Here is a 25,274-nt window from a genome sequence, read left to right as displayed (position 1 = left end):
GAGTACTGTCACTTGCTGTCAGGAGACCTTGGGCAAATTACTTAACCACACTGTACCAGTGTTTCCATATCTAAAAATGAGATTTGGATTTAATAGCTTCTTTCTATGCTAAAATTCTATGAGCCCGTCATGGTAGGGAAAGAAAGTGAGCATCTCATATGTGTCACATTTGACTTTTTCTAGCTGAATGATTTTCCTAAGTCAAGGTTTGGTGCCTTTCTATATGCAGCTAGGGCACCTGAGGTTACCTCCACGAAGACATTTAGCATACTGTATTTTAAATGTCTCTTTTTCTGTGTTGCCCAGGAGACTATGAACAAGTTGAGGGCAAGGATTGTGTTCTACCTTAGTTCTAGTGCATAGTAGGTTATCTGTGTTTACTAATAAATGAATAAATAAGTAAATGAGTTCCATACTTAACCATATGAATTATACAATACTCACTGAGCTAGTTCTACACATCTGGTGGCTAGTGTGCATTGGGCAGAGAGGCACTGAGTTCTGTAAAATTTGTGAAAACAGTGTTGTAAGCATTACAGTCAGGACGGTGAATTCAAATGCCTTTCTCTGTCCTTCAGGACATGTGTAGCGCTTTTCGGCCTTATGTGAAGGATGGAAGACTTGCATGCACAAGGGAAAATGATCCAGTTCTTGGTCCTGATGGGAAGACGCATGGCAATAAGTGTGCGATGTGTGCTGAGCTGTTGTAAGTATCGTCATCCCCAAGCAGACCAAGCACGTGGACCTGATGAGGGTGTACCTGGTTGCTGTCCTGAGACCCACTCCACAGAGAGATAAAGAACTTTTTGTGAAGCGTGCAATCCTTTGTCTTTATATTGTGGAATAGTCCTTGCTCCCAGAGTGGCTTCTTCTCTTTTTAATTTGTATCACCTACTAAAGTTTCTTAAAAGGAGTGGATAAGGTGCATATATTAGTTGTTAAATTCAAGGTTCTTAATTTGTTTAATTGCAGTGACTTAAAAATGCACACTGTTTTATAAGGCGCAATATTTTAAAATTTAAAAAGCGCTTTTATATGGAAGAATCTAGGACAGTCATTTGACATACATTGCTTCATTTGGGCATGTATAGAGATTCTTACTAAAAATGACAGTCTAATTTAAAATAATAATAATAATAATGACATTGGCTGAATTCATTATTAGTATAAAAGGTGGAACTTTATGAAGGGGAAGAGCTGTTGGGTTAATCTTTCCCTGAGTGCCTGACACTGCTCTGAGCACTGAGACCTAGATATGAATAAGATCCAATGAGTCTCGAATATTCTGGCTGTTAAACAAGGTATAGACTCTCTAATTCATGTGTCAGCAAGCCTTAAAGTGCTCTATTTACGTCACTGGATCTTTAAAATCAGGACAGAGAAAGATTTAACAGATTAATAAACTTCATACCTGCTTTTGAAAATTACGGTATGCTGCTGTAGACTTCAAGGTCATGTCCTACCAGGTTTACAAAACAGTGATTATAACTGTTTGCAGACAGAATATCAGTCTAATTTCCACTTTCTTATCTTGGAGGCATGTGCTATTAGTGTTCAAATCTGCCCTAATTCTGTGACTTTCTGTTTCTTTTCATGCACTAGCTGAAAAAGAGAATTTGACTTCCCTAACTCCTGGTTGATTTCTTCCTCTGTAGAACTAAGATAGTAATGCCTATCTCCAAGTTGAGACTGAAATTAGAGAATAGATATGAAAGGACTTAGAAGCTCAGTTCAGTGTCGCTTGTATGAACAAGGATGCTTTCACATGAAGGCAAATACTTTACAAGGTATAAAAAGCCATACATAAGGGTGTGGATGACAATACGTCAAATGCTTAATTTGGTTTCACCCTTGTCACAACGTCATTTTAAAGCTCTTGGTTCTGCCTGCTTAGGGAATTTTCCTGACGATCTTCTGTTTGTCAATCAAGGAGTCACACCCATCCAGGTTTACAGAACAAAGCTTCTATTTGACTGTCAGTGAGTCAGTTTCACACCCTTCCTTATCTTTGACAATTTTCTGGCTCAGACATTCGAGACAGGGAAAAGCTTGTCTCATGTAAGTGCATGGGTTTAAATAGTTATAGCAAAGAATATGAAAGTACTTAGCACAGAACTGGACGCTAAAAGTACGACAGAGGCATAAACTGACCAACTATTTTCTTTTGTTAACAGCTTAAAGGAAGCTAAAGAAAATGCCAAGCAAGAAGGTGAGACCAGAATTCGACGAAATGCTGAAAAGGTAAATTACTCACCAACAAAATTTGTTTTTTGTGGCCACAAATATTAACAAATGTATGCTTGAAACTTTGAGGTAATTCAATAGTGTCATTGTTCTTCACCATTAAACTGAATGTTTTTGCTTTAATTTCAAAATTCCCCAAGTTGACTACTCTTAGTATATTAATCATTAGATTCAAAGTTAAAACAGCATTTCCTACTTAATGTTCAAAATATGTAATTTCCCTCCTTGCTTAAAAAAAAGGGAGAATGTAATACAGAAAGTTTATGCAAATTAAATGCTTAATTTTCACCAGACTTCTCTCTGACTTAGTATAAATTAATTTTGCTTTGAATAAATTATAAAAAAAGCAACATATAAATTGTTTAAATAAATAAATTTAAAATAATTTAAAATATTTTAAAATATTATAAATATTTAATATATTTATATTATAAATAATAATATAATATAATACTTTATTATAAGTAATTCCAGAGTCTTTTAAACAGTATATCCACTGGTGTATTTTATGTATAATCCCATTTATACAAAATTGGAGTTATTCAGTTTTCCTTTATGGTTATTACATTCAGTGAGACCTGCATTTATAATGGTCTTGCTTCTATTTAAACAAAAATCTCAAACAAATATTGAGATTGTGGTTTAAAAAATACTCTTAAAATTAAGGGTTTTCAAATTATTATATGATTTAATTTTTCAATTTAATACAAAAATTATTCCTTTTGTTAATTGAATAGGCAGTATAGGTAATGAAGCCTTGCCATCAAGTCGATTCTGAGTCTTAGAGACCCTGTGTACAGCAGAGCAGAACCCTGCCTGGTCTTTTTGTGCCATTCTCTCACTTTCCAGAGCTATATTAGACAATGCTCTGCTGCTGTTCCAATTTTTTCAGAAGTGGGTGGCCAGGTCTTTCTTCCTAGTCTATCTTAGTCTGGAAGCTCTGCTGAAACCTGTCCACCATGGTGACCCTGCTGGTATTTGAAATACTGGTGGCATAGCTTTCAGCATCACAGCAACATGCAGCTGCCACAGTATGACAACCGACAGAGGGATGGTGTGCTTCCCTGACCGGGAAACAAGCCCAGGACACAGCAGTGAGAAGGCCAAATCTTAACCATTAGACCATCAGTGCAGCCTAGATTTCTTAAATCACCAAGGTTATTAAACCTACTTTCAATAAAAGTGATAGCAGTTACTTTGGTAAATGACTAGCCTTTTGTTGAGAAGTCAGAACACCAGAGTTCGAGCCTTAGTTCTATCATGCTCCGGGTGTGTGAAACTGAGCAAGTTGTCTCTTCTCTCTGGGTCTCAATTTTCTTGTTAGCAAAATAAGGAGGTTGGATAAATGGTCTCAATTTTACCTTCCTGTTGGATTCTGATTCTATGTCCTGTACCCTGTTGTGCTAATACAAGTATACTATTTCTGTGGATTGTATGGCATAGGTTTTCCTAAGGGGAGACACAGGTCCAGTTTTTGGTAGTTAAGAGCTGACCTTCCAATTCATAGTGCTATTCAATGGAGCAAATTTCCCACCCTAAACAGGGTGTTCAGAGTTTAAATTAAGAAACATGGAGCATTCAAAATTGCCAATAATTTGTTCAACACTCACTGAGATTTGAATAGTCATTCTTTTGTGGTGGTTGTTCCATTTCAGTCTAAAACCTTGCGTCATCTTGTGATATTTAGCATTTTATTACTCCACGAACACAGACACTTCTTTTCCCTTGTCTTTCATCACATCTCGGCTCTTTTTCCCTCTTCCTCTCTGTGGCTGGGTTCATTGTTTTGGCAAGGTCATTGGACATGATGATGTTGAATAGGACTACTTTATAGTGATGGCTCAGTATCTGCCTCATAGTTAGCCTGTCAGTAGGTTGCTCATGAAAGTATTTCTTCAGAATCTCCTTGGATGAATCACAACTTATAACTGAAATCATCGTTGTTTCTCTTATGGGAATCATTGAGAATTAATTTTATGACCATGCTATGACTATCAGGTGTTGTCTTCTGCATCTGTATTCCTAGATTGTTACAACCAGGAAGTTTGGAGCACACCCATTGCTCCTCCAAAAACAAATATCTTCTTATTCGGAGGCAATTAGGATTCTCTTTTAAAGTGTCCCAGTGAAATATCAATTATTAAAAAAAAATTAGAGAATACTAGACCTAGAAAAGGTCCTAAAGAGCATCAATTCCAAAAAACCTCTTTTGTGTAGGTGGTGAGATTGAGGTCTCAAATGTGACGAGACTTTGCTTTGGTCTCCCAGTGAGTTAGAGCCACAGTCTAGCTGCCATTCTGACTGCAAACCACACTCTTTATACTCATGTTTACTCGGCTGAACTGGGAAGATGAGGACCATACAGCTGAAAAGAAGGCTACAGAGAAGCATTTTTTGTAGGTTATATTATAGTAATATATCCTGTCACAAATGTTTATTTGTGATATGTAATATGTCTATGTTTATTGACATAGAGATTCCCAAGACTAGAGTAAATATATAAATATATATGGACTTGTAGGGCCTCATCAAATAGTAGAATTTTCAAAACACATAGAGAAACCTGAAAGTACTCAACCAAAGCAATCAGGAAATCTGGGTACAAACCTCTCTTGGATTTTTGGGTGGGACGTCACAACCTTTTTAGATTTTCTAAATAAAGATCAGTCTTGATGGTCTACGTTTGTAAGTGAGGAGTGAAGGAAAATTAGATTCACTGTCTCTGAGGTTTCCACCTACAATATTAGAAATGAGCATCAATGAAGGAGGCAGAGTTTATAAATATGATCCACAGATCCACAGAGAAAACAAACTAAAGTAAGCATAATGCTGTTGGATACTATTTTATTCCTTTTTCCTTGCAAACTAGGTTGGATCATTCTTGACTTTGTCCATATTAAGTAGCTTTTAAATGTTTCATCTTACAGATTCTATATTCTGCTCATTGAAGCCATTTTATTTGTCTTGGTTTGCTCCATTTTGGTGTGTCTTTGTTGGTACCCCACAAGAGATCTTTTATTTTTTGTTATCTTTTTTCACAGATTTGAGAGTTAACAAGAACTATGTGGTTTTAGGAAATATTTGCTCAGCCTTATTCTTTCCTAGGCTCTTTTAACTTTTAATAAATATACCACACAGCAGATAGAAGTACCAAGTAATTTGACAATGTAATTTCTACTTCTTACTAATTCTCAATATTTAATTGTATGTGTTTACCAACACCTTCTAGATATGACATTCTTTGACTATAAATCTATGATGTACATTTTCTAGATTAAAGAGTAGAAAAGTGCTAAATGTAATTATTTGTCTTTTTAAAGGATTTTTGCAAAGAATATGAAAACCAAGTGAGGAATGGAAGACTTTTTTGTACACGGGAGAGTGACCCAGTCCGTGGCCCTGATGGCAGAATACATGGCAACAAATGTGCCCTGTGTGCTGAAGTTTTGTGAGTATAGCTGTGGTTTCTTTGCAGTGACTCAAAAGGTGATGTGGAGATTGATGCAAATGATGAGTAAGACCTATTATGAGGGGAAGATTTGTTGTTAAGAATTTTTGAGCACTCTTACGTCCTCCACAAATCATATTACACCTACTAAGTAGGGCCTGATGATATATATCCATTTTTGAGTACAAATGGATTCTATTTTCCAGTTGGAAGACTGGATTACAAAATACTTCTTAACATTTCCTCCTATGGCCTTTGTAAGCTTTTTTATGTTATAGCATGAGCTAGTCATTATATGGAATGAGGGTAAAAGCACGTACCAAGTCTTTGATTGTTTTCCTTCAGTAATTGTCCCATTGTGACAAAATAGGTGCAATGCCTACAAAAAAATTCATGTTCATATGTGAATTGAATTAACTTTATCTTTTCATCTTGGATATCTGACCTTGGGGGCAGAACAAATTTCACAATGCATAAATTATAACATTTATGAAGGTATCTCAGACAAGATCTCATCACACTTCCTTTCATATCCTTGAACTCTGTAAGCTCTTTCCTATGTGCTGTCCTACTGTCAGTTCAAATCAGTCTTGGCCAACTAATGTCTCCTCTTCTGTGGATTGCATTTCAAGATTATCCTTCCTTGGATAAGACCTCCTAAAATCCCTTATTGAAATCCTTATAACATCTAATAATTTTGTTTCATTAATTAAATCATCACAGTTGATATTTGTATAATTATTTTCTGACTATTTGTTGACTGCTGGTCTTCTCTACTGGGCTATAAGTTCCAGGAAGACAGGGTATGCGTTTCTATTGTGTACTACTGTGCTATATGCCCAGGGCCCTGGCCAATGCTTGCCAAAAATAGTTACTACCTTGAATGTATGAATGAAAATCCCTGCTCTCAAAAAGCTTAAGGCTAATAGCAGAAATAAGCCATGGACTTGCGTATGCACACATATATTGCAAGACAGGATGAAAATTATCCTATAAGAGAAGAAGTTCAGGTGTAAAAATACAGTGACAGATGTAGAACTCATTTCCACTTTAAGGTCTTGGACGTCTTCTTAAAGAGGATAAAATTTAAGCTGGGGAGATTTAAAAGAAGGGAAGATGACAAAAAAGATCATGATAGTGGCAAGAAATGGCACACATGAAGGCAAAATGAAAGGGGTTCTTTGGGGAAATAGTGAAGACTTCAATTTAATAAGGGACTTTAAGGTGATTTGAAAGTGTTTGTACTAGAACTCAGGAACACTTAGCTGTTTATCCACCTGAACCTAAATGACTATTTTGTAGCATGATGATTCAAAACATCTATATTTATTTATTTATTTTTGTTTGTTTCTCCAGCAAACGGCGTTTTTCAGAAGAAAAAAATAAAGGAGATAAAAACGTGAGAAAGGTTGAAGAAAAAGTTAAAGTTAAGAGAGAAATTGGGGTGAGGATTAGTTTGATCAATCTAGTTACGACTTTTGTGGTGTGCATGTGTGAATTTTACTCTAGAATGCATTTTCAATATTGATTCATTTTTCTTCCACTACTAATGTGCTTTCCTGAAACTAATTTATAGTTATTATTTTAGAAGATCTAGAGGAATAATTATGGCATTACAATTTTTAGCTCTACTTGGATGAAATTAATCAAATCATATTAGTAAAATAGTTCCACATTCCTAAATGAAGGTGATATATCAAAGCATTATGTGAATTCAAAGTTTGCTGTGTATTCTTCAAATGTATGGTAGTTGTTTTGTAGGTTTTTGTTTTGAAAGCAATATCAATGTAAAATTTTAATATACTCCCTTTAAAATCATACTACATTCTACTTTCTAAACATCTCTTAGCTGGTCATCTGCCTTTTTTCTACTGCTACCATCTTAGCTCAGACACCTAATAGCTTTCCTTTGCATTGATGCATTAGCATCCTGCCTGGTATCTATACTTCTAGCCAACATCTTCCTCAATCTGCAAGATACAATTCATATTCCATGTTGTTTTGACAATGTATGGAAACATTTCCATGAACCAAAGGCATTATGAAAATCCAACATTTGAAGTTATCATAGGGGATATTTGGGCCATTTCACTCCACGAAGAAACCCTATTTAACTTATTTCTTACAGAGAGTTATCCCACCTTCTATGATGTGTAATTCAGTTTCATAAAATAGCCCACTCCATTAGTCCACCTTCTGCCTCCATGTAACCCCATCTTGTTGCCTAGGACTCATTTTCTTTTTTTTTTTATAATTTTATTTATTTATTTATTTCTCCCCCCCAAAGCCCCAGTAGATAGTTGTATGTCATAGCTGCACATCCTTCTAGTTGCTGTATGTGGGACGCGGCCTCAGCATGGCCGGAGAAGTGGTGCGTCGGTGTACGCCCTGGATCCGAACCTGGGCCCCCAGTAGCAGACCGCGTGCACTTAACCGCTAAGCCACGGGGCCGGCCCTAGGACTCATTTTCAACTGCTTTCTTATCCTCAATCCTAGGTTATGAAGTCCTTTTTTTTTTTTTTCCCTTTTCTTTTTTGTTTGTTTGTTTATTTTTTGTTTATTGCAGTAACATTGGTTTATAACATTGTATAAATTTCAGGTGTACATCATTATACTTCTATTTCTGCATAGATTACATCATATTCACCACCCAAATACTAATTACAACCCATCACCACACATGTGCCAAATTATCCCTTTTGCCCTCCTCCCTCCCCCCTTCCCCTCTGGTAACCACCAATCCAATCTCTGTCTCTATGTGTTTGTTTATTGTTGTTATTATCTACTACTTAATGAAGGAAATCATACGGTATTTGACCTTCTCCCTCTGACTTATTTCACTTTGCATAATACCCTCAATGTCCATCCACGTTGTCACAAATGGCTGGATTTCATCGTTTCTTATGGCTGAGTAGTATTCCATTGTGTATATATACCACATCTTCTTTATCCATTCGTCCCTTGATGGGCACTTAGGTTGCTTCCAAGTCTTGGCTATTGTGAATAATGCTGCAATGAACAGAGGGGCGCATGTATCTTTACGCATTGGTGTTTTCAAATTCTTTACCCAGCAGTGGAATAGCTGGATCATATGGTAGTGAAGGCCTTTTAATTTTGGTTTTCAAATGTCCCTGAACTATCGTTTTATCTTTCATTTCCAATTTCTTTCTTCATCTCTCTCTGTTCCTTCTTCCCTTTCTTCCTCCCTCCCTCCCTTCTTTACTTCCTTCCTTCTTCCTTCTCTCCCTTCCTCGCCCTCTCTTTCCCTCCCTTCCTTCTTTTCTTTCTTTATTTCTGTAGTTGCCCTAGCTTCAGTCTCTAGTCACTCAAATCCCCCACACCTCTGGCTACATAGTTTTTCTAAAGCAAAGATTGGATTATGTTCTTCTCTGCTATAAATATTTGCTATTTTCCCGTTTCCTAAGAATAAAGTCCAAATTCCTTTAAAAGTTTAGTGGTCTGTTTTTGACTTATCTTCGAGATCTCCTTTTCGACCAGTTTCCAAACCCCTTCCTCTCATTGACCAACTAATTCTTTAGCCACTATACTCATGACTATAGTAGATTATTTCTAAATGATATGCTCTCTTATGCCTCTATGTCTTGGCTTATCATAATTCCTCTTGGAGGACCTTTTTGCCACGTTGTTTTCCTGGACACATCTTAAACATACAACTCAGATATAAACTCTTCTCTGAACTTCCATGAATCATTCTTTCCTTTATGGTTGTACACACTTAATTCAGACCTACGTTATATCCCTTAGATTTTTTAATTGCAATTCCTTATCTTTTCCACTTGATTGATAAAAGAGCTAAATCACATTCATGTTTACATCACCCTAACTTAATATACTTGTTGAATACTTAAATGGATGAGTATTACAAGGAGAGAAATATCACAAAACTTTTGGATGATCCTAAATCCTAAGTGTTTTATTTTTCATCTTTAGTTCCTCTTTTCCAATATCTTTGACAAAGAGCATCTAAAATTTATAAACAAGAAACAGAGAACCATATCTAAACTATCTGATTTCCATTATTCAGAAAATCTGCAGTGAATATCAGAATCAGGCAAAGAATGGAATACTCTTCTGTACCAGAGAAAATGACCCTATTCGTGGTCCAGATGGGAAAATGCATGGCAACTTGTGTTCCATGTGTCAAGCCTTCTAGTAAGTATAGAATGTCAAGGAGAGAAGGGAGCTTACAGCTTAGTTCCTAGGGGAAACTGTGGCTTGAAATAGGGAAGTGAGTTGAATAGGTTGAATAAGTAGCAGAGCTGGGAGTTAGTACCTAGAGCTATTCATTCCAAGATGTCTGTTTTTCCTTGACACTCATTCTCTTAGCACTGGAACATCCTGACAAACATGAACTTGTACAAATATCGAATTTACCCTCCTGCTGAAGCTTCATATGTTGAACCTGTTGTACAAGTTCACAGGCGTCTCATCTTCCAGAGGGGTTAGGGCCCAAAGTTAGTACTTAATGAAGAAATTGATTGTTAGAGTTAAGGTTGCCCATGAAACAACGAGGAAGCCTTACAAAATTAAAGTAAATGTTACTTTATATAACATGACATTTCTCAATAAGTTAAAACTGAGGTTGGTTTCAAAATTTGGGACTGCTCTGTTTATTTGGTAGAGCTCAGATTAAGTAGTTGGCTTCATTTAGAATCTATAGCCTTTTATCTTGATTGACAACCATGTATGGTTGAAATATCTTCAGTTAGTGTACGTACCATGCAATTCCATTGTACAAAGCAAATTTAGGCTCATTTGGTTTATCAGTGTATGGAAATTATTGGCCTTTTTGCACCTGCCCTACATTTTGTCTTTTAGATAACACAGCCATGAGTAAGCAATATATTTAAATTGAATTAATAAGGCTAGGAAATGCATGATCTGGTAGATAGACCATAGACTTGAGGGGAGAGACCTTGGTTTGTTGTAGTCATTTCCTGAGAGTATAGCCAAAGCCCTCACTGCCTTACCTCCTCTCTGTGAAACAAGGGGACCAGTCAATGTGCTTTGTTGACACCACTTTCAGCCTCCAGGTGTAATGTCACCATGGTACTAGTTTTGATATCACCTTGGTGGGCATTGTTGATGTTTCTTTTCTGACCACAGGCAAGAAAGGTAATTTATAGAAAGAAAGTTTTCCAGATCCACAATTACCGTTTTTCTTTTAATGTTAAGCAGAAACTATAAAGAAGTTATGGTATCTTACCATCCTGGAGGCTGTTTTATTGCTTTCCTGGTATGTAGTGATAAAAGGACAAAGTTGTTCCTTCCTAAGGAGGGAGGATAGATTAGCAATGTGGGAATGTGGAGAGATCTTTGCCTGTGTTTGGTCCTATAGATCCTTCTCGCTTTCTCTCTCATTCAGCCAAGCAGAAGCTGAAGAAAAGAAAAAGGCAGAAGCAAAAGCAAGAAGTAAAAGAGAATCTGGAAAAGCACCCTCATATGCAGTGAGTGGAGTCCATTCAATAAGTCCTACTTGGCACTATCATTTGAACACACTTCAAAGGTCTAAAGGTTGGAATATTACCCTGCAAAAATCCCCAGAAAAATCTTAGCCTTTCAGTCTAGAGATAACATTGAGATGAATGCTCTGGGAGATTGATCAATTCTTGCTGCTTCGGAGACTAACCCTGTACAATAAAAAGAACTTCTTTGCAGTCTGAAAAACTAAGTTCTAGTTGTAGTTTAATCATTTACAGACTGTGCTAACTTTTGCTAACCACTTTCCAGAGGCTCTACGTATATATTTTCTACATATGAGTTTTTGAAATTTCACATCTGAGTTATAATAATAATACCTTGATTCCACACAAAAGCCCATGATTTTTACCTCTGAAATGTTACAATATTCATTTCTATAGGCTTATATAAGTTATCATAGCCTATAGTTTAGATGATGAAAGTCTCCTAATCTGCCCTGTAGGTTCTACTTTTTTCCTTATCCAACCATCCTCCCTAACACAGCTAAAGTAGAGTTTCAAAATGTTAACCAGATCACAATACTGCTCTGCTTAAAACCCACAAAACAGCTCCTCATCAACTACAGAATTTTAATCTCCTTGTCTATCTTCTTATTTGACTCCTTATCTTCATTCAGAAACTCATGTTCTGCTATATGCCATCTAGTTTCCTACCTGTGTTTCTCAGTTTATTTCAACAATCTAGTGTGCATATGCCCAATCCATTTCTTACACAGGAAAATCCTATTTACTCTGCACACTCTCACTCAAACTATTCTTGTTCCCTAACATCTTCCCTGGTTTCCACGATCAGATTTCATGGTCCCAACCTCCGAGTTCTCAGATTTTCTAGTACCTACATGTTGCACTTATTTTATTCTTTTTAGATTATAGTGGAGTTTACTGGTCTATGTCTTTTATTATGTTGTGACATCATATTATGTCTTATTTCTTCCCATCTGTTAGCAAATCATGGATTTTGCATGTTAAACTGAATTCTACATTTGAGAGAAACACAACTAAAATCCTGGGCTCAAAGAAACATAACATTAGTTTCTGCCTATATAGATGTTTCAATCTTCTGCTTTGGATAGGAGTAAAATGTATGTCCAACTTACTTTCTCTGTCTTGGCAGGAGCTGTGCAGTGAATACCGTAAGTTTTTGAGGAATGGAAAACTCCCTTGCACCAGAGAGAATGACCCCATCCGAGGCCCAGATGGGAAAATGCATGGCAACACCTGCTCCATGTGTGAGGCCTTCTTGTGAGTAGCACTGCAGTTGGGGAAACGAGGGAGGGTTTTGTTCTTTCTGTTGTATTCTTTTTTTTTTTTTTTTTGAGCTTGATTATATTTTACTTCTTAAATTGCATTTGTTTCTTGTCAATGATATTTTTGTGACACACTTTTGCACAATGTCATAATTATCAAAGAATAATTCTTACATATCAATCTGGTTGAGTTTCTGTGCAAATGTAAAAGATGTAAAACAAGGATCTTACCCTTGCAGAGTGGGATATGAAATCGTCTAAAATCACATAACAAATCACAAAGCAAATATATCAATATGCAAAACAGTACATCAGTTTATACACAGGACCTAGGGGGATGATTTGGAATAAGAAATGACTACGATCTGGTGGAGTTAACTCCTCTTAGTTGTCTTGTCAGTTTGAACAGTTTTGTTGAAGCCTTCTCTATGCCCCTAACCCCTGAACTGTTCCCTCATAGTAACCAGGGCTTTTCCTCCATACTACTAATCACAGTCAGTAGTTGGAAATTTATATGTGTGACCATTTGTTTAATATTTCTCTCTTCCACTGGACAATTGTCATTATTATGGAATGGATTCTAGAAAATGTGAGTACTGAATTCAGATAAGTTTCTGCTTAATTTCTGTGTTCAAGTACGAGAGGGCCACTTCAACAGGAAAATAAAAATATAAAGGAAATCCCTGATTGGATAAATGTATAAAAACCCTGTCCTTTGAGGATTATTAAGGCTCAGCACACTTAGCAAGGGGAAAGTCAGTCTTGAAATATCCAAGTGAGTGAAAGCTGTGAAGACAGGTTCTGGGTCAATCCCAGACAGAAGTTCTAACAGTTTGAGGACTTCAAGGATGGAAGGACTTACCACGGGGTTTCAAGGATGATGCGGGTAGAGAATTTCCTGGCAGATTAAAGCAAAGCTAGATAGTAATCAGAGATACAGTTTTGAGTATTGGGAGTTTAGAAAACTGCCTCTGGACAAGGGTTAAATCCTTCATCTGCACTCATTAGCTCTGTGTTCTTGGGCAAGTTATGCAGTCAGTTTTCTGTCTGTAAAATGGTTTTTTTTTTTTTTTTGTGAGGAAGATCAGCCCTGAGCTAACATCCGTGCTAATCCTCCTCTTTTTGCTGAGGCAGACCAGCTCTGAGCTAACATCTATTGCCAATCCTCCTGCTTTTTTTTTTTCCCAAAGCCCCAGTAGATAGTTGTACGTCATAGGTGCACATCCTTCTTAGTTGTTGTATGTGGGACGTGGCCTCAGCATGGCCGGAGAAGCAATGTGTCAGTGCGCACCCGGGATCCGAACCTGGGCCGCCAGTAGCGGAGCGCGTGCACTTAACCGCGAAGCCATGGGCCGGCCCTAAAATGGGGTTTTGTAGTAGTTTTGCCTCATGCAGTTGCAAGGATTTCATAGTAAAAGCACAAGGTTAGACACATAGTAAGAATTTAATATATATTAACTATAATAATTAAATGATATTTGAGATCAATTTCAATCTGGAGATTGTATGATTCTTAATCATCTCTTTTTTAATCACTCTCTTTTAGCCAAGCAGAAGAAAAAGAAAAGAAAAAGAAGGAAGGTGAATCAAGAAATAAAAGACAATCTGAGAATACAACTCCCTTTGAGGTGAGGAGACCTTCTCCGGAAAGTCAGAGGCATATGGACCTGAGATCTATAGACAGCATTCAGGGAACCCATAAATCCCCTGAAACTGTATGAAACATTTGTACAGTTTGTGATTGTGTGTGTGTTTATATGTGTGCATGTACACATGTGCATATGTGACTGTTTCTAGGTTGAGAGTCTATAACTTTTATCATTTAAAAATATTCAAATCTTGAAAGTTCAGAAGTATTCTAAAATAAGCCAATTGCTGACCCACATTTAAGAAACAAAGTCTAACATTCAAGTCTTTAATCCATTTGGAGTTAGTTTTTGTGTATGGTGTAAGGTAAGGATCTACTTTCATTTTTTTGCATGTGGCTATCCAGTTTTCCCAACACCATTTGTTGAAGAGACTTTCTTTTCCCCATTGTATGTTCTTGGCTCCTTTGTCAAAGATTAGCTGTCCATAGATGTGTGGGTTTATTTCTGGGCTTTCGATTCTATTCCACTGATCTGTTTTTGTGTGTCTGTTTTTGTGCCAGTACCATGCTGTTTTGGTTACTATAGCTTTGTAGTATATTTTGAAGTCAGGGAGTGTGATACCTCCAGCTTTGTTCTTTTTTCTCAGGATTCCTTTAGCTATTCTGGGTCTTTTGTTGTTCCATATAAATTTCAGAATTCTTTGTTCTATTTCTGTGAAAAATGTTGTTGGAACTTTGATAGGGATTGCATTGAATCTATAGATGGCTTTAGGAAGTACGGACATCTTAACTATGTTAATTCTTCCAGTCCAAGAGCACGGAATATCTTTCCATTTCTTTGTGTCTTCTTCAATTTCTTTCCCTGAAACTGTGAAAGTTCTAGAAGAAAACATAGGCAGTACGCTCTTCGACATCGGTCTTAGCAACATCTTTTCAAACAGCACATCTGACCGGGCAAGAGAAACAATAGAAAAAATAAACAAATGGGACTACATCAAACTAAAAAGCTTCTGCACAGCAAAGGAAACCATCAACAAAACGAAAAGACAACCTAACAATTGGGAGAAGATATTTGCAAACCATACATCTGATAAGGGCTTAATCTCCAAAATATATAAAGAACTCATGCATCTCAACAACAAAAAAACTACCAACCCAATTAAAAAATGGGCAAAAGACCTGAACAGACATTTCTCCAAAGAAGATATACAGATGGCCAACAGACACATGAAAAGATGTTCAAAATCACTAATTATCAGGGAAATGCAAATCAAAACTACAATGAGATATCACCTCACGCCCGTCAGAATGGCTATAATTAACAAGACAGGAAACAACATGTGTTGGAGAGGATGTGGAGAGAAGGGAACTCTCATACACTGCTGGTGGGAGTGCAAACTGGTGCAGCCACTATGGAAAACAGTATGGAGATTCCTCAAAAAATCAACGATAGAACTACCATATGATCCAGCTATTCCACTGTTGGGTATTTATCCAAAGAACTTGAAAACACCAATTTGCAAAGGTACATGCACCCCTGTGTTCATTGCAGCCTTATTCACGATAGCCAAGACTTGGAAGCAACCTAAGTGCCCATCAAGGGACGAATGGATAAAGAAGCTGTGGTATATATATACAATGGAATACTACTCAGCCATAAGAAACGACGAAATCCAGCCATTTGTGACAACATGGATGGACATTGAGGGTATAATGCAAAGTGAAATAAGTCAGAGGGAGAAGGTCAAATACCGTATGATTTCCTTCATTAAGTAGTAGATAGTGACAACAATGGACGGATACATAGGGACAGAGATTGGATTGGTGGTTGCCAGAGGGGAGGGGGGAGGGAGGAGGGTGAAAGGGATAATTCGGTGCATGTGTGTGGTGATGGGTTGTAATTAGTATTTTGGTGGTGAACATGATGTGGTCCATGCAGAAATAGAAGTACAATGATGTACACCTGAAATTTTTACAATGTTATAAACCAATGTTACTGCAATAAACAAAAAATTAAAAAAAAAAAAAAAAGAAACAAAGTCTACACCTCACCTGTTTTTGCAATCTGATCCAACCTGTGTTCAATACCTCGAACTTCTCTCTTTGATTTTGCAGGAGTTGTGTAGCGAATACCGCAAATCCAGGAAGGATGGACAACTTCTGTGCACTAGAGAGAACGACCCCATCAAAGGCCCAGATGGGAAAATGCATGGCAATATCTGTTCCATGTGTGAGGTCTTCCTGTGAGTAGAGCTCAGGGCTTCTAAGGGAGTGGGGACGGGGAACTGCTAAGGGGAGTTTTCAAATATTTGTGAATAATGCATTTTCCTCTTCAGCATAGCATTAAGTTTTGGGGGTCACATTTAAATGAACTAAAAAAACAAAAAAATCACAAAACCCAAAACAAGTGAAGAGCTTTCAGATGATAACTATTGTAATGTAAAGAGATGCAGAATAATATCTTTCAGGACATTTCTGAAGGAACTCAGAATCTTTTATTCAAAGAGAATACTCTATGATAATCATACTAATTGCTTTTAGTTTTCTGAAGGATTATCAGCTGAAATAGGAAATGGTTGAGATTACATGTAATATATCATTATGGTGTATGGCAAATTTGGGGAGTTTTTTTGGTTTTAATTCACTACCTTTCTTCCTACTCATTCTGTGCGACCTCGTGGAATAGTATTAAAATGGATGAGAACTACAGGGAGACAGATTTGGGTGCAACATGAAGATGAACTTTGCAAAAGTTAGGGTAGGGAAAGGCTGCTTCAGGAATGGAGATTTTGTTGTGTAGGAGTTGGATATTGATGTATAGGGGATTAAAGTATGACTTTAGAATAGACGACATGATACATCCCCTCAAATAAGAGTCTATGATGTTCTTTATGACTTTTGATCTTTGTACCAAGGGATACTCCAATTTATTTTCTATATGCCCAGAGTCTCTGAAAGGATTCAGTCTTTCAGTCCTCCCTGGTAGAGATCAATATAACTTAGCAGATTTGTCCCATAGTGTTTGGGCTGTGAAAGCACTAAAAGTCTATTAGATGGAAGTCAAGACAACGACCATATAATCATCATAATGCACATTTATTGAACACATATAATTAACATATGCTTGCTAAGAGCTAAGACTAGGTAGTCTTATTAAATCTTAACAACAACCATATGAAATAGGTTCTCTATTATCACAAGTTATAGATGAAAAAAAGGCTAAGAGAAGATGGGAATGATGGAAATATGAGCATAGGAAAAATGAAAACAATGATAATCTTTGTCATTGTAGGGTGTAGAAAGGATAGGATCATTTAGCAAAGCCATTATCAACTTCTGGTAGTGACATTTGCCTGTATTTAGGCTTGTACCAGTTTGTTTTTCTTTACCTCTACGTTAATCTTTCAGTGACAAGGAAGTAATTCTGCCACCCAGTGGTCAGCTCTGCTGCTTCCTCTGGTAATATCCCATTGTGGAAAGAACATGCTTCTGAAATTTTTTAGTCAACTTAGACTCATAGTAAAGTTTATTTTTTCATTTTTTAAAAATTTTATTATTATTGTTATTTATTGTTATTATTATTTTTGTGTGTGTGAGAAAGATTAGCCTTGAGCTAACATCTGATGCCAATCCTCTTTTTGCTGAGGAAGATTGGCCCTGGGCTAAGATCCATGCCCATCTTCCTCTACTTTATATGGGATGCTGCCGCAGCATGGCTTGGCAAGTGGTGCATTGGTGCCCGCCCAACATCTGAACCTGCGAATTGTGGGCCGCCAAAGCGGAGCATGCACACTTAACCGCTATGCCACCGGCTGGCCCGTCATAGTAAAGTTTAGATCAGTTTCCATATAAAGAAGTATGAGAAGTCCCACAATTTGGGAGCTATTTTAGTTTCTCCCATCAATATGAAAATTTCTTATCAAAAAGGAGTAAAATTTTATTACCTCATATTTTATGGATATGTTAGCAAAGGCTATTGACTTTTTTAAGAATCATTCTTCCCTCCGTAGTAATTTCTTGCACACTTTTATAACATATGAAAAGTCTTTTCAACTTTTAAAGAAGTTTTAATTTGATCAACAAGCAAGTTTTATGGTCATTGGAACATGTTAAAACATTTTCACGAATTTAATTTTTTTCTGTCTCTAGAGCATGATTGAATTTGCATTATAGATCCAATTATGCCATAGATTGAGTCTACTAAACTCGATTTGCAATAGCGTTAGTTATCCAAAATGGTTAAGAGCTCTCACTCTCACTTCATTGCCATCATACACCTATTTTTGGAGGGCTCACTTTCAATAATAATTACAATGCTGGTGATATCGATCCCTTATATTACTTTTATCAATCACTTTATTATGTGTCAGATACTTATTTTAATTGCTTTACATGTGTCAACCTGTTTAATTCTTGCAACAATCCTATGAGAAAGATATTTTTATTTCCTCTCCTATCCCTTCCCTTCCTTTCCCCATTCAAAAAGAAAGAAGGCAGAGAGAGGTTAAGAAACTTATGTTCCGTGTGCAACCTGGCTCGAGTCTTTCGTCCTAACCACCATGCTATATTGCCTCCCAGAAGCCGAATATTACCTCTATATACAGAGTTGTTGCAGATGAAAAAGAGTCAGGAAATAAGAAAGTCTTAATTCAGTATATTTGCTGGAAAGCTGAATAGATTTACTCATTAATTAAGGGACTGCCTCTTGCATATCATTTCTTGAGGTGAGGTGAATCATTCTAATTTATTATCCAATAAAATTATAAATGACAATGAGTGGCTCTTTGGGGTTGCTTGAGAACAGTCAAAGCAAGGAATGATCAACTTGTGAATGTTAAGGATCTACTCTATTGTATTGAGATCCATTTCTTCTCTTTTTTCCCCTGTTCCTCATAGTCAACAAGAAGAAAGAGCGAGAGCAAAGACTAAAAGAGAAGCTGCAGAGGTAATTTTGTCAGGAATGCTGATGTTATGTCCTGACATGTTTTTCTCTACAATAGCATTTTAGATATTTCATAAGCATAAATGTTTTCCTGTTCAATTTTCATTCTTGAAATGAACAAAGAAAATCTTTAACCTGAAAAAAAGGGTCTTGGTTAGAAGTTTCCTGAGTACTAATTGTATTTCATGATAATTCAAATTTTGAGATTTATTTCATAAAAAGTGTAGCGTTAACTTACTTTTAAGGGATAGTCCCTGTATTTGGCTTTTCTTAGATTTCTGTTGTCAGGCACATACATCTGTATGTAGACATTGAATTACTCTCGTAAAATAGCCATATACAAGATTTATCTTTATTTATTATTTCCTAACAATAGCTGCAAAAGTATAAGCCTAATAATTATTTGGGGAAAGTTGACACAGTTTAAAAGTTTACCTTTAAACTGAGTCAGTTTCTCAATAACTGTCTTTCTGTCAGCTGGAACCATCTCTTTATTGGTAATTTAGAATTGAAAACTTGTTTTATCCATAATATTTGATCAGTTTCCAAGTCCTCTTAGATTTTCCAAATGGTCCTAACACATTCCCCCTTCTCTCCGCGCCTCTTGTTACTCTCCTGTTTCAATCTGATTCTGCCGTCCCTAGACTTTATCAATTAACTCTCCAAAAGGTATCAGTTTCTCCAGGCCTCATACTTGTTCTCTTCTCCATATCTTTATTTCAGATATATTTTTATTTCTTAGTTTGAGCATGTTTTTTCTTTTCTTTCTCAGCTTTCTAAAGACAAATGAAAGCTCAGCTATATATATATTGCACGTTATTTTAGTGTTATTTTTTCCAGCTTTATTGAGATATAATTGATATATAACATTTATAAGCTTAAAATGTACAATATGTTGATTTGGTACACTTATATATTGCAAAATGATTACCACCATAGCGTTAGCTAACACCTGTAACACCTCCATCACTTCACATAATTACCATTTCGTTTTTGTGGTGAGAACGTGGAAGATCTACTCACTTACCAACTGTCAAGTAGATAGTACAATATTTTTAATTATAGTCGCCATGCTTTACATTAGACCCCTAGAACTTATTTATCTTATAATTGGAAGTTTGTACCCTTTGACCAACATCCCCTCATTTCCCCCACCTCCAGCCTTTTGTAACCACCACTCTACTTTCTGTTTCTATGAGGTTTGGATTTTTTAGATTTCACGTATAAAGGATACCATACAATATTTAACTTTCTCTCTCTGACTTATTTCATTTAGCATAATGCCCTCAAGGTACATCCAAGTTGTCACAAATGGCAAGATTTCCTTCTTTCTCGTGAAGACTCAGCAATATTCCATTTCTCCCAGAAGGAAGGCCCTTCTAGGCCTATTGAATCTCCCCATCTTTGACTTTTCACAGCTTGTATAGACTGTGATGCACAACACAACACAATATATGTACTTGTATTGGTCTCTACCAATTTTGCCAGCCTTCTTCTGCACCTAAATTATGAGTACCCTTAGGAGAATGATGATGATAAATATTTATAGATCTACTGTAGTGCTGGGACAATTTTGAGTCCGTGGTGGAAGTTTCGTAAGTACTTATTGATTTACTGCTACATGTAATCACTTTTATTTTTTCTTCTAACTCTGCGTTACTCATTCCTCACTTATTCCTCATAATAGACAAAGGTACAGGAAGGGTAGAAAACCGTTATGAGAAAGTATTTTCTTCATTTTCCAGGAACTCTGCAGTGAATTTCGGAACCAAGTGAGGAATGGAATGCTCATATGCACGAGGGAGAATGATCCTATCCGTGGCCCAGATGGCAAAATTCATGGAAACAAGTGCGCCATGTGTGCAAGTGTGTTGTGAGTATCTACCCTCATCTCTTCCACTGAATCTCTTCATTATTGATCATCTCTGAGTCGTGGTTTCTTCAGAAATGTGTAGAATATATACCATGGGTTGTGTGCTAGATAATTTTAAAAGCATATGGACAAGACATTAAGTAATAATGAATCACATAGTGACAAAATGTTGTTCTTTATTCAATTATCCTTCTGTCTTCTAGTTAAGTCATGGGAGAAGTCTCAATTTAGTGCTAATATATTTTTAACACTTGATAATCTTCATTCATAACAAAGAGAGTAGAAGTTTTATGATCTGGATGGGATGATCTCTTTGATCTCTCTCCTACCTGTGACATATTCTGATTCTGTGAGTATATTCAGATATTGGTTAAGGGAAAGCCAGCTGGGCAGAAGTCTGGGGGGACAGTATGTAAGGACTGTTAAAATAACCCTAACAATAAATGGAATAGAGAGGATTGTATTTATCCTTTCAGGGACATGACCATATGCAGGTGAAATAAATTCTTTGGTAAGTGGCTTAGTGTAGAGAGTGAAACCCCTAAGAGGCAGATCCATGTAATAGCTGCTTAGTAAAATGTCTTCTTGTTAAGCCAGGTCCAGAGCCTTCTAGGCCATTGTTTTGCTGAGTGGGGCCAGAGCTCCACTGTGTAAGACAATATAGGAGAAGTTTATTATTACCACCTCTGATTCTCCTCCTTCTTAGATTCCTACTCCCCTACGAGCTTCACGCTAAAATAAGTGTTGAGACAAATATTTAAATAATATCTGTTGAAAGAGGTGCAAAGTTATTGTCCCTTAACTTTCACATGTTTTGTCCAATCTTAAGCATATACACATTGTTCCTTAAAGGAGAGAGTGACAGAGTAGGCCAATAGATTGCACAGTGGCCTGAGATTCAAGAAATCAGAGTTCTTCTCTCACTGGCTCAATTTGCTAGAGCTACGGTAATGACTAGTTTAGATGTGATAAATGCTAAGGATTTTCCAGCTTTGATATGCTACATGTCAGTAGAAAACGGCAGAAATGCCAGAATTTTAGGCTCCTGATCGACCTCAAAAAATCGGTTGTTGCATCTTCTTGGACTTGAATCATTATTGCACTTAAAACTCGGATTTTAACTTGAATATTAATGCCATTAAAATAATATTTAACATTTTTATTTTATAGTAAAACATAGTTTGTTTTGATTATGGGCCCATTGTCTGATTTGGTATCACCCCTTGCTTCCATCGTTGATATGCTATTTACTTAGGTAGGAAGAATTAATTAAGGCAATTGTGGCTTTGTTCAGATCATTGATTGAAGTCACTGACCTAAAGGAAAAAGATCACCCTGTGGTCACATACTGATAAAAAAGCATGCTAGTTTTATTTTTTAAAGCAGGATTGTGAACTACTGCATTTATCTGTATTTGGGCAAAGCAATAGAACATTTTAGACTGGATGAATTTGTGCTAAAGACTGAATCTAACCTTTGGTCTGGAAGATTCTCATTTCTTTTTAAAATACATTACCAAAGACAATGGGAAATTGTATTTAGCTTGTATTTTCTTTTTTATTGCAGCAAACGTGAAGAAGAAGAAAAGAAAAATAATGGCAAGGAAAGAAAGAAGAAAGTTGAGGCTGAGAAAGCTAAGAGAGAAGCAGTACAGGTAGTTGTTTCAAATCACCAGAGCCACATAAGTATTCCATTTTCTCTAGGCAAGACTAGCACTCCCTCCTCCTAATCCCAGCGTTCTTGGTGACTTTGCAAACAAGAAAATGTATCTAGATTCTTGTGTATAAAGAAATCCCTTCTTCTTTGTTCAATTTATCCACACCAAATCTGATCTGGTTGCTTGTGCATTAGAGAGGAGGCAATCATCCTTTTCTCCACTGACCATGTGAATTATATTATCCCAAAAAAAGAAGTGTATCTTGTTCCTATCTTGTTATAAATGCAAACCAATAAAGGCAGATTTTAAATTTTTCTCCATACCTTTTTGGATAAGGGTGTTTAGCTAATAATAACAATAAATTAAAAAACTAGGTTTCATCACAATTAATTCTCTGTGAGATTTTGGGAAAATTACTTAAGAGCCTCTTTGAGCCTTGTGTTTGCATTCTGTACATCTCACATGGTATTCATGATGACAATGATGATGGTGATGGCTTTTAACTATTTAGTTGTTACTGTATGCCACAGGGTATAAAACTTTTATCACTGATCTTTGTAGTAACCATTCAAGGTATGTATTATTATCTGCATTTTATAGAAGAGGACTTGGAGGCTCAGATAAAAAGTTAGGAAATGTATTAGCAATTTGAGAGCTAGCAATTGGACCACAAGTTCTGGCCTTAAAACCCATGATGCACTTTAGATTCTGTACCCTACTGCCATTTGTAACATTCCTGCAGGCTGTGCCTCAGGTCTTCATCGCTTCTTTCCTTTATCTTTTTCTAATTAGGAAGATCTCATTTCTTACTACTCTCCCTCCTCTCACCATTGCTCCCAAGAATCTACTCTCAACTCTGATACCAAAGTAACTATTTAAAAACATAAGGCAGATTATGCCACCCACTGCTTCTTATTTCACTCAGAGGAAGAACCAAGGTCCTTCTAGTGGCTTACAATGTCATACACGATTTGACTTCTGCCACCTCTCAGACCTCATTTCCTGCTATTCTACTTATTGCTACCTTTATGCCAGCCATACTGGTTGCTGCTTCCTGGACATGCCAAGCATTGATTCAAAGCTTCCCATCTTGTGGATTCAGTAACATCGTGGTTAAAAACCTGGACTCTGGACTCTGGACTCACACAATCAGGGTTCAAATACTGGCTCCATCTCCTTACCAGTGAGATCAGACAGTTAACCTCTTTGTGTCTTAGTTTCCTCATTTATAAAATAAAGATATTATTATTATTATGTATATTATTTGTATGAAATCCCAAGGAATTTATCCATGTATTAATAGCACAGTCCCTCGCATGTCTTAAGTCCTCAATATTATAGATACACTGAACTTTACCTTCTATATGGCTTTCCTCATACTCAGTTGTCCCTTCCCTCTATCTGTCAAAATTCTGGCCGCTTTTCATGGCTCAGATTAAGTATTTTCTGCTCCCTAAAGATTTCTCCCATTTATACAATATATTTAACAGCTCTATCATCTATTATGCTAGCAGTTTTCCTTTATTTCTCAATTATATCATTTGTTTTATTCTAACTTACAGATGTTTCTATGTATTTTCTCCAAGCCAACTAAAAACTGTGTATCAGGTTTTTATGGTTGCTTTAACAAATTATCACAAACTTGGTGGCTTAAAACAACACAAACTTATTATCTCATGGTTCTTAAGGTTAGAAGTGTGACACAGATTCTCACTAGGCTAAATCAAAAAGTTGGTAGGGCTTTGTCTCTTTCTGGAATCTCTAGGGGAGAATCTCTCTCTTTGCTTTTTCTAGCTTCTAGAGACCATCCATGTTCCTTGGCTCTTGGACCCCTTCCATCATCCTCATAGCCAACAACATTGCATTTCTGACTGTTCCTCTGTAGTCACATCTCCCTCTTATTCTTTCTTCTGTCTCACTTTTCCAGTGTTAGGGACTGACCTTTGTGATTACATTGGGCACATTAGGATAATCTCTCCATCTCAAGGTCCTTAACTTAATCACATCTGCAAAGTCCCTTTTGCCCTGTATGTTAATATATTCACCAGTCCTGGATATTAGGACTTGGATGAATTTAGGGGGTGGTGGCTTGCTATTATTCTGCCAACCACAAATTCCTTTACAAAAGGGACAATAAATTATTATTCTTTGTATCTCTCACAGTGCCTAGCTCAGAATAATATTTGAATTAAATTGAAGATTTCTAATGAGATAAGTAGCAGCAATCTTGTATTCCAAATAGTGTGTGACCTAGGCCTCTGAAAATCATCTTGGCTAATATCGACCTACTGTATCACCTTTTTGATACATCTGTTACATCTTGGGGCATTATATCATAGTTTTCAAAGGGGTAATGTGGAGGAAGCTTTCCAATATTTAGTTACCTGATTCTTAAATCCTCCCTCATTTGGCAGGAGCTGTGCAGCGAATACCGTAACTATGTGAGAGATGGACGACTTCCCTGCACCAGAGAGAATGACCCCATTGAGGGCCTAGATGGAAAAATCCATGGCAACACCTGCTCCATGTGTCAGGCATTCTTGTGAGTGGAGCTGCAGCCACTCTGCTGCTGAGTGTAGGAGAAGATAGCTCTGGGGTGGGCAAGAGAGATGATATCAAAGGTTTTCTCTAGGAGGTAGATAATGAAGGCTACCTTTGCATTGAGTTTGGGGATTTACTATTAGAAAGCCATATACTTAGCGCATTTCTTTCTAGTGTTGTCAGTGTTCTGAGAGGTACTTGAATTGCCATCCAGGGAGGACCACGTGCTAAGG

At 36.8% G+C, this 25,274-nt stretch overlaps 1 protein-coding gene across 1 annotated transcript in view; it reads left to right on the top strand.

Moving 5' to 3' along the window:
• SPINK5 (serine peptidase inhibitor Kazal type 5) overlaps positions 1-25,274 on the top strand; it is a 74,990-nt gene that overhangs the window by 22,334 nt on the left and 27,382 nt on the right. Inside the window, exons 7-19 of the mRNA XM_087430292.1 lie at positions 579-706; positions 2,175-2,241; positions 5,565-5,692; positions 7,049-7,136; positions 9,738-9,865; positions 11,079-11,160; positions 12,308-12,435; positions 13,987-14,068; positions 16,144-16,271; positions 18,925-18,973; positions 20,716-20,843; positions 22,410-22,497; positions 24,915-25,042. Of these exons, the coding sequence (XP_087286418.1) occupies positions 579-706; positions 2,175-2,241; positions 5,565-5,692; positions 7,049-7,136; positions 9,738-9,865; positions 11,079-11,160; positions 12,308-12,435; positions 13,987-14,068; positions 16,144-16,271; positions 18,925-18,973; positions 20,716-20,843; positions 22,410-22,497; positions 24,915-25,042 (1,352 nt within the window). The remainder of the gene's footprint in view (positions 1-578; positions 707-2,174; positions 2,242-5,564; positions 5,693-7,048; positions 7,137-9,737; positions 9,866-11,078; positions 11,161-12,307; positions 12,436-13,986; positions 14,069-16,143; positions 16,272-18,924; positions 18,974-20,715; positions 20,844-22,409; positions 22,498-24,914; positions 25,043-25,274) is intronic.

This window comes from Ceratotherium simum, chromosome 4, assembly GCF_057802395.1.
Source record: "Ceratotherium simum simum isolate JZ-2026a chromosome 4, ASM5780239v1, whole genome shotgun sequence".
NCBI classification, from domain to species: Eukaryota; Metazoa; Chordata; class Mammalia; order Perissodactyla; family Rhinocerotidae; genus Ceratotherium; species Ceratotherium simum.
The sequence above is the reverse complement of the archived record's forward strand: the minus strand, read 5'-3'. Positions and strand labels throughout refer to the sequence as shown.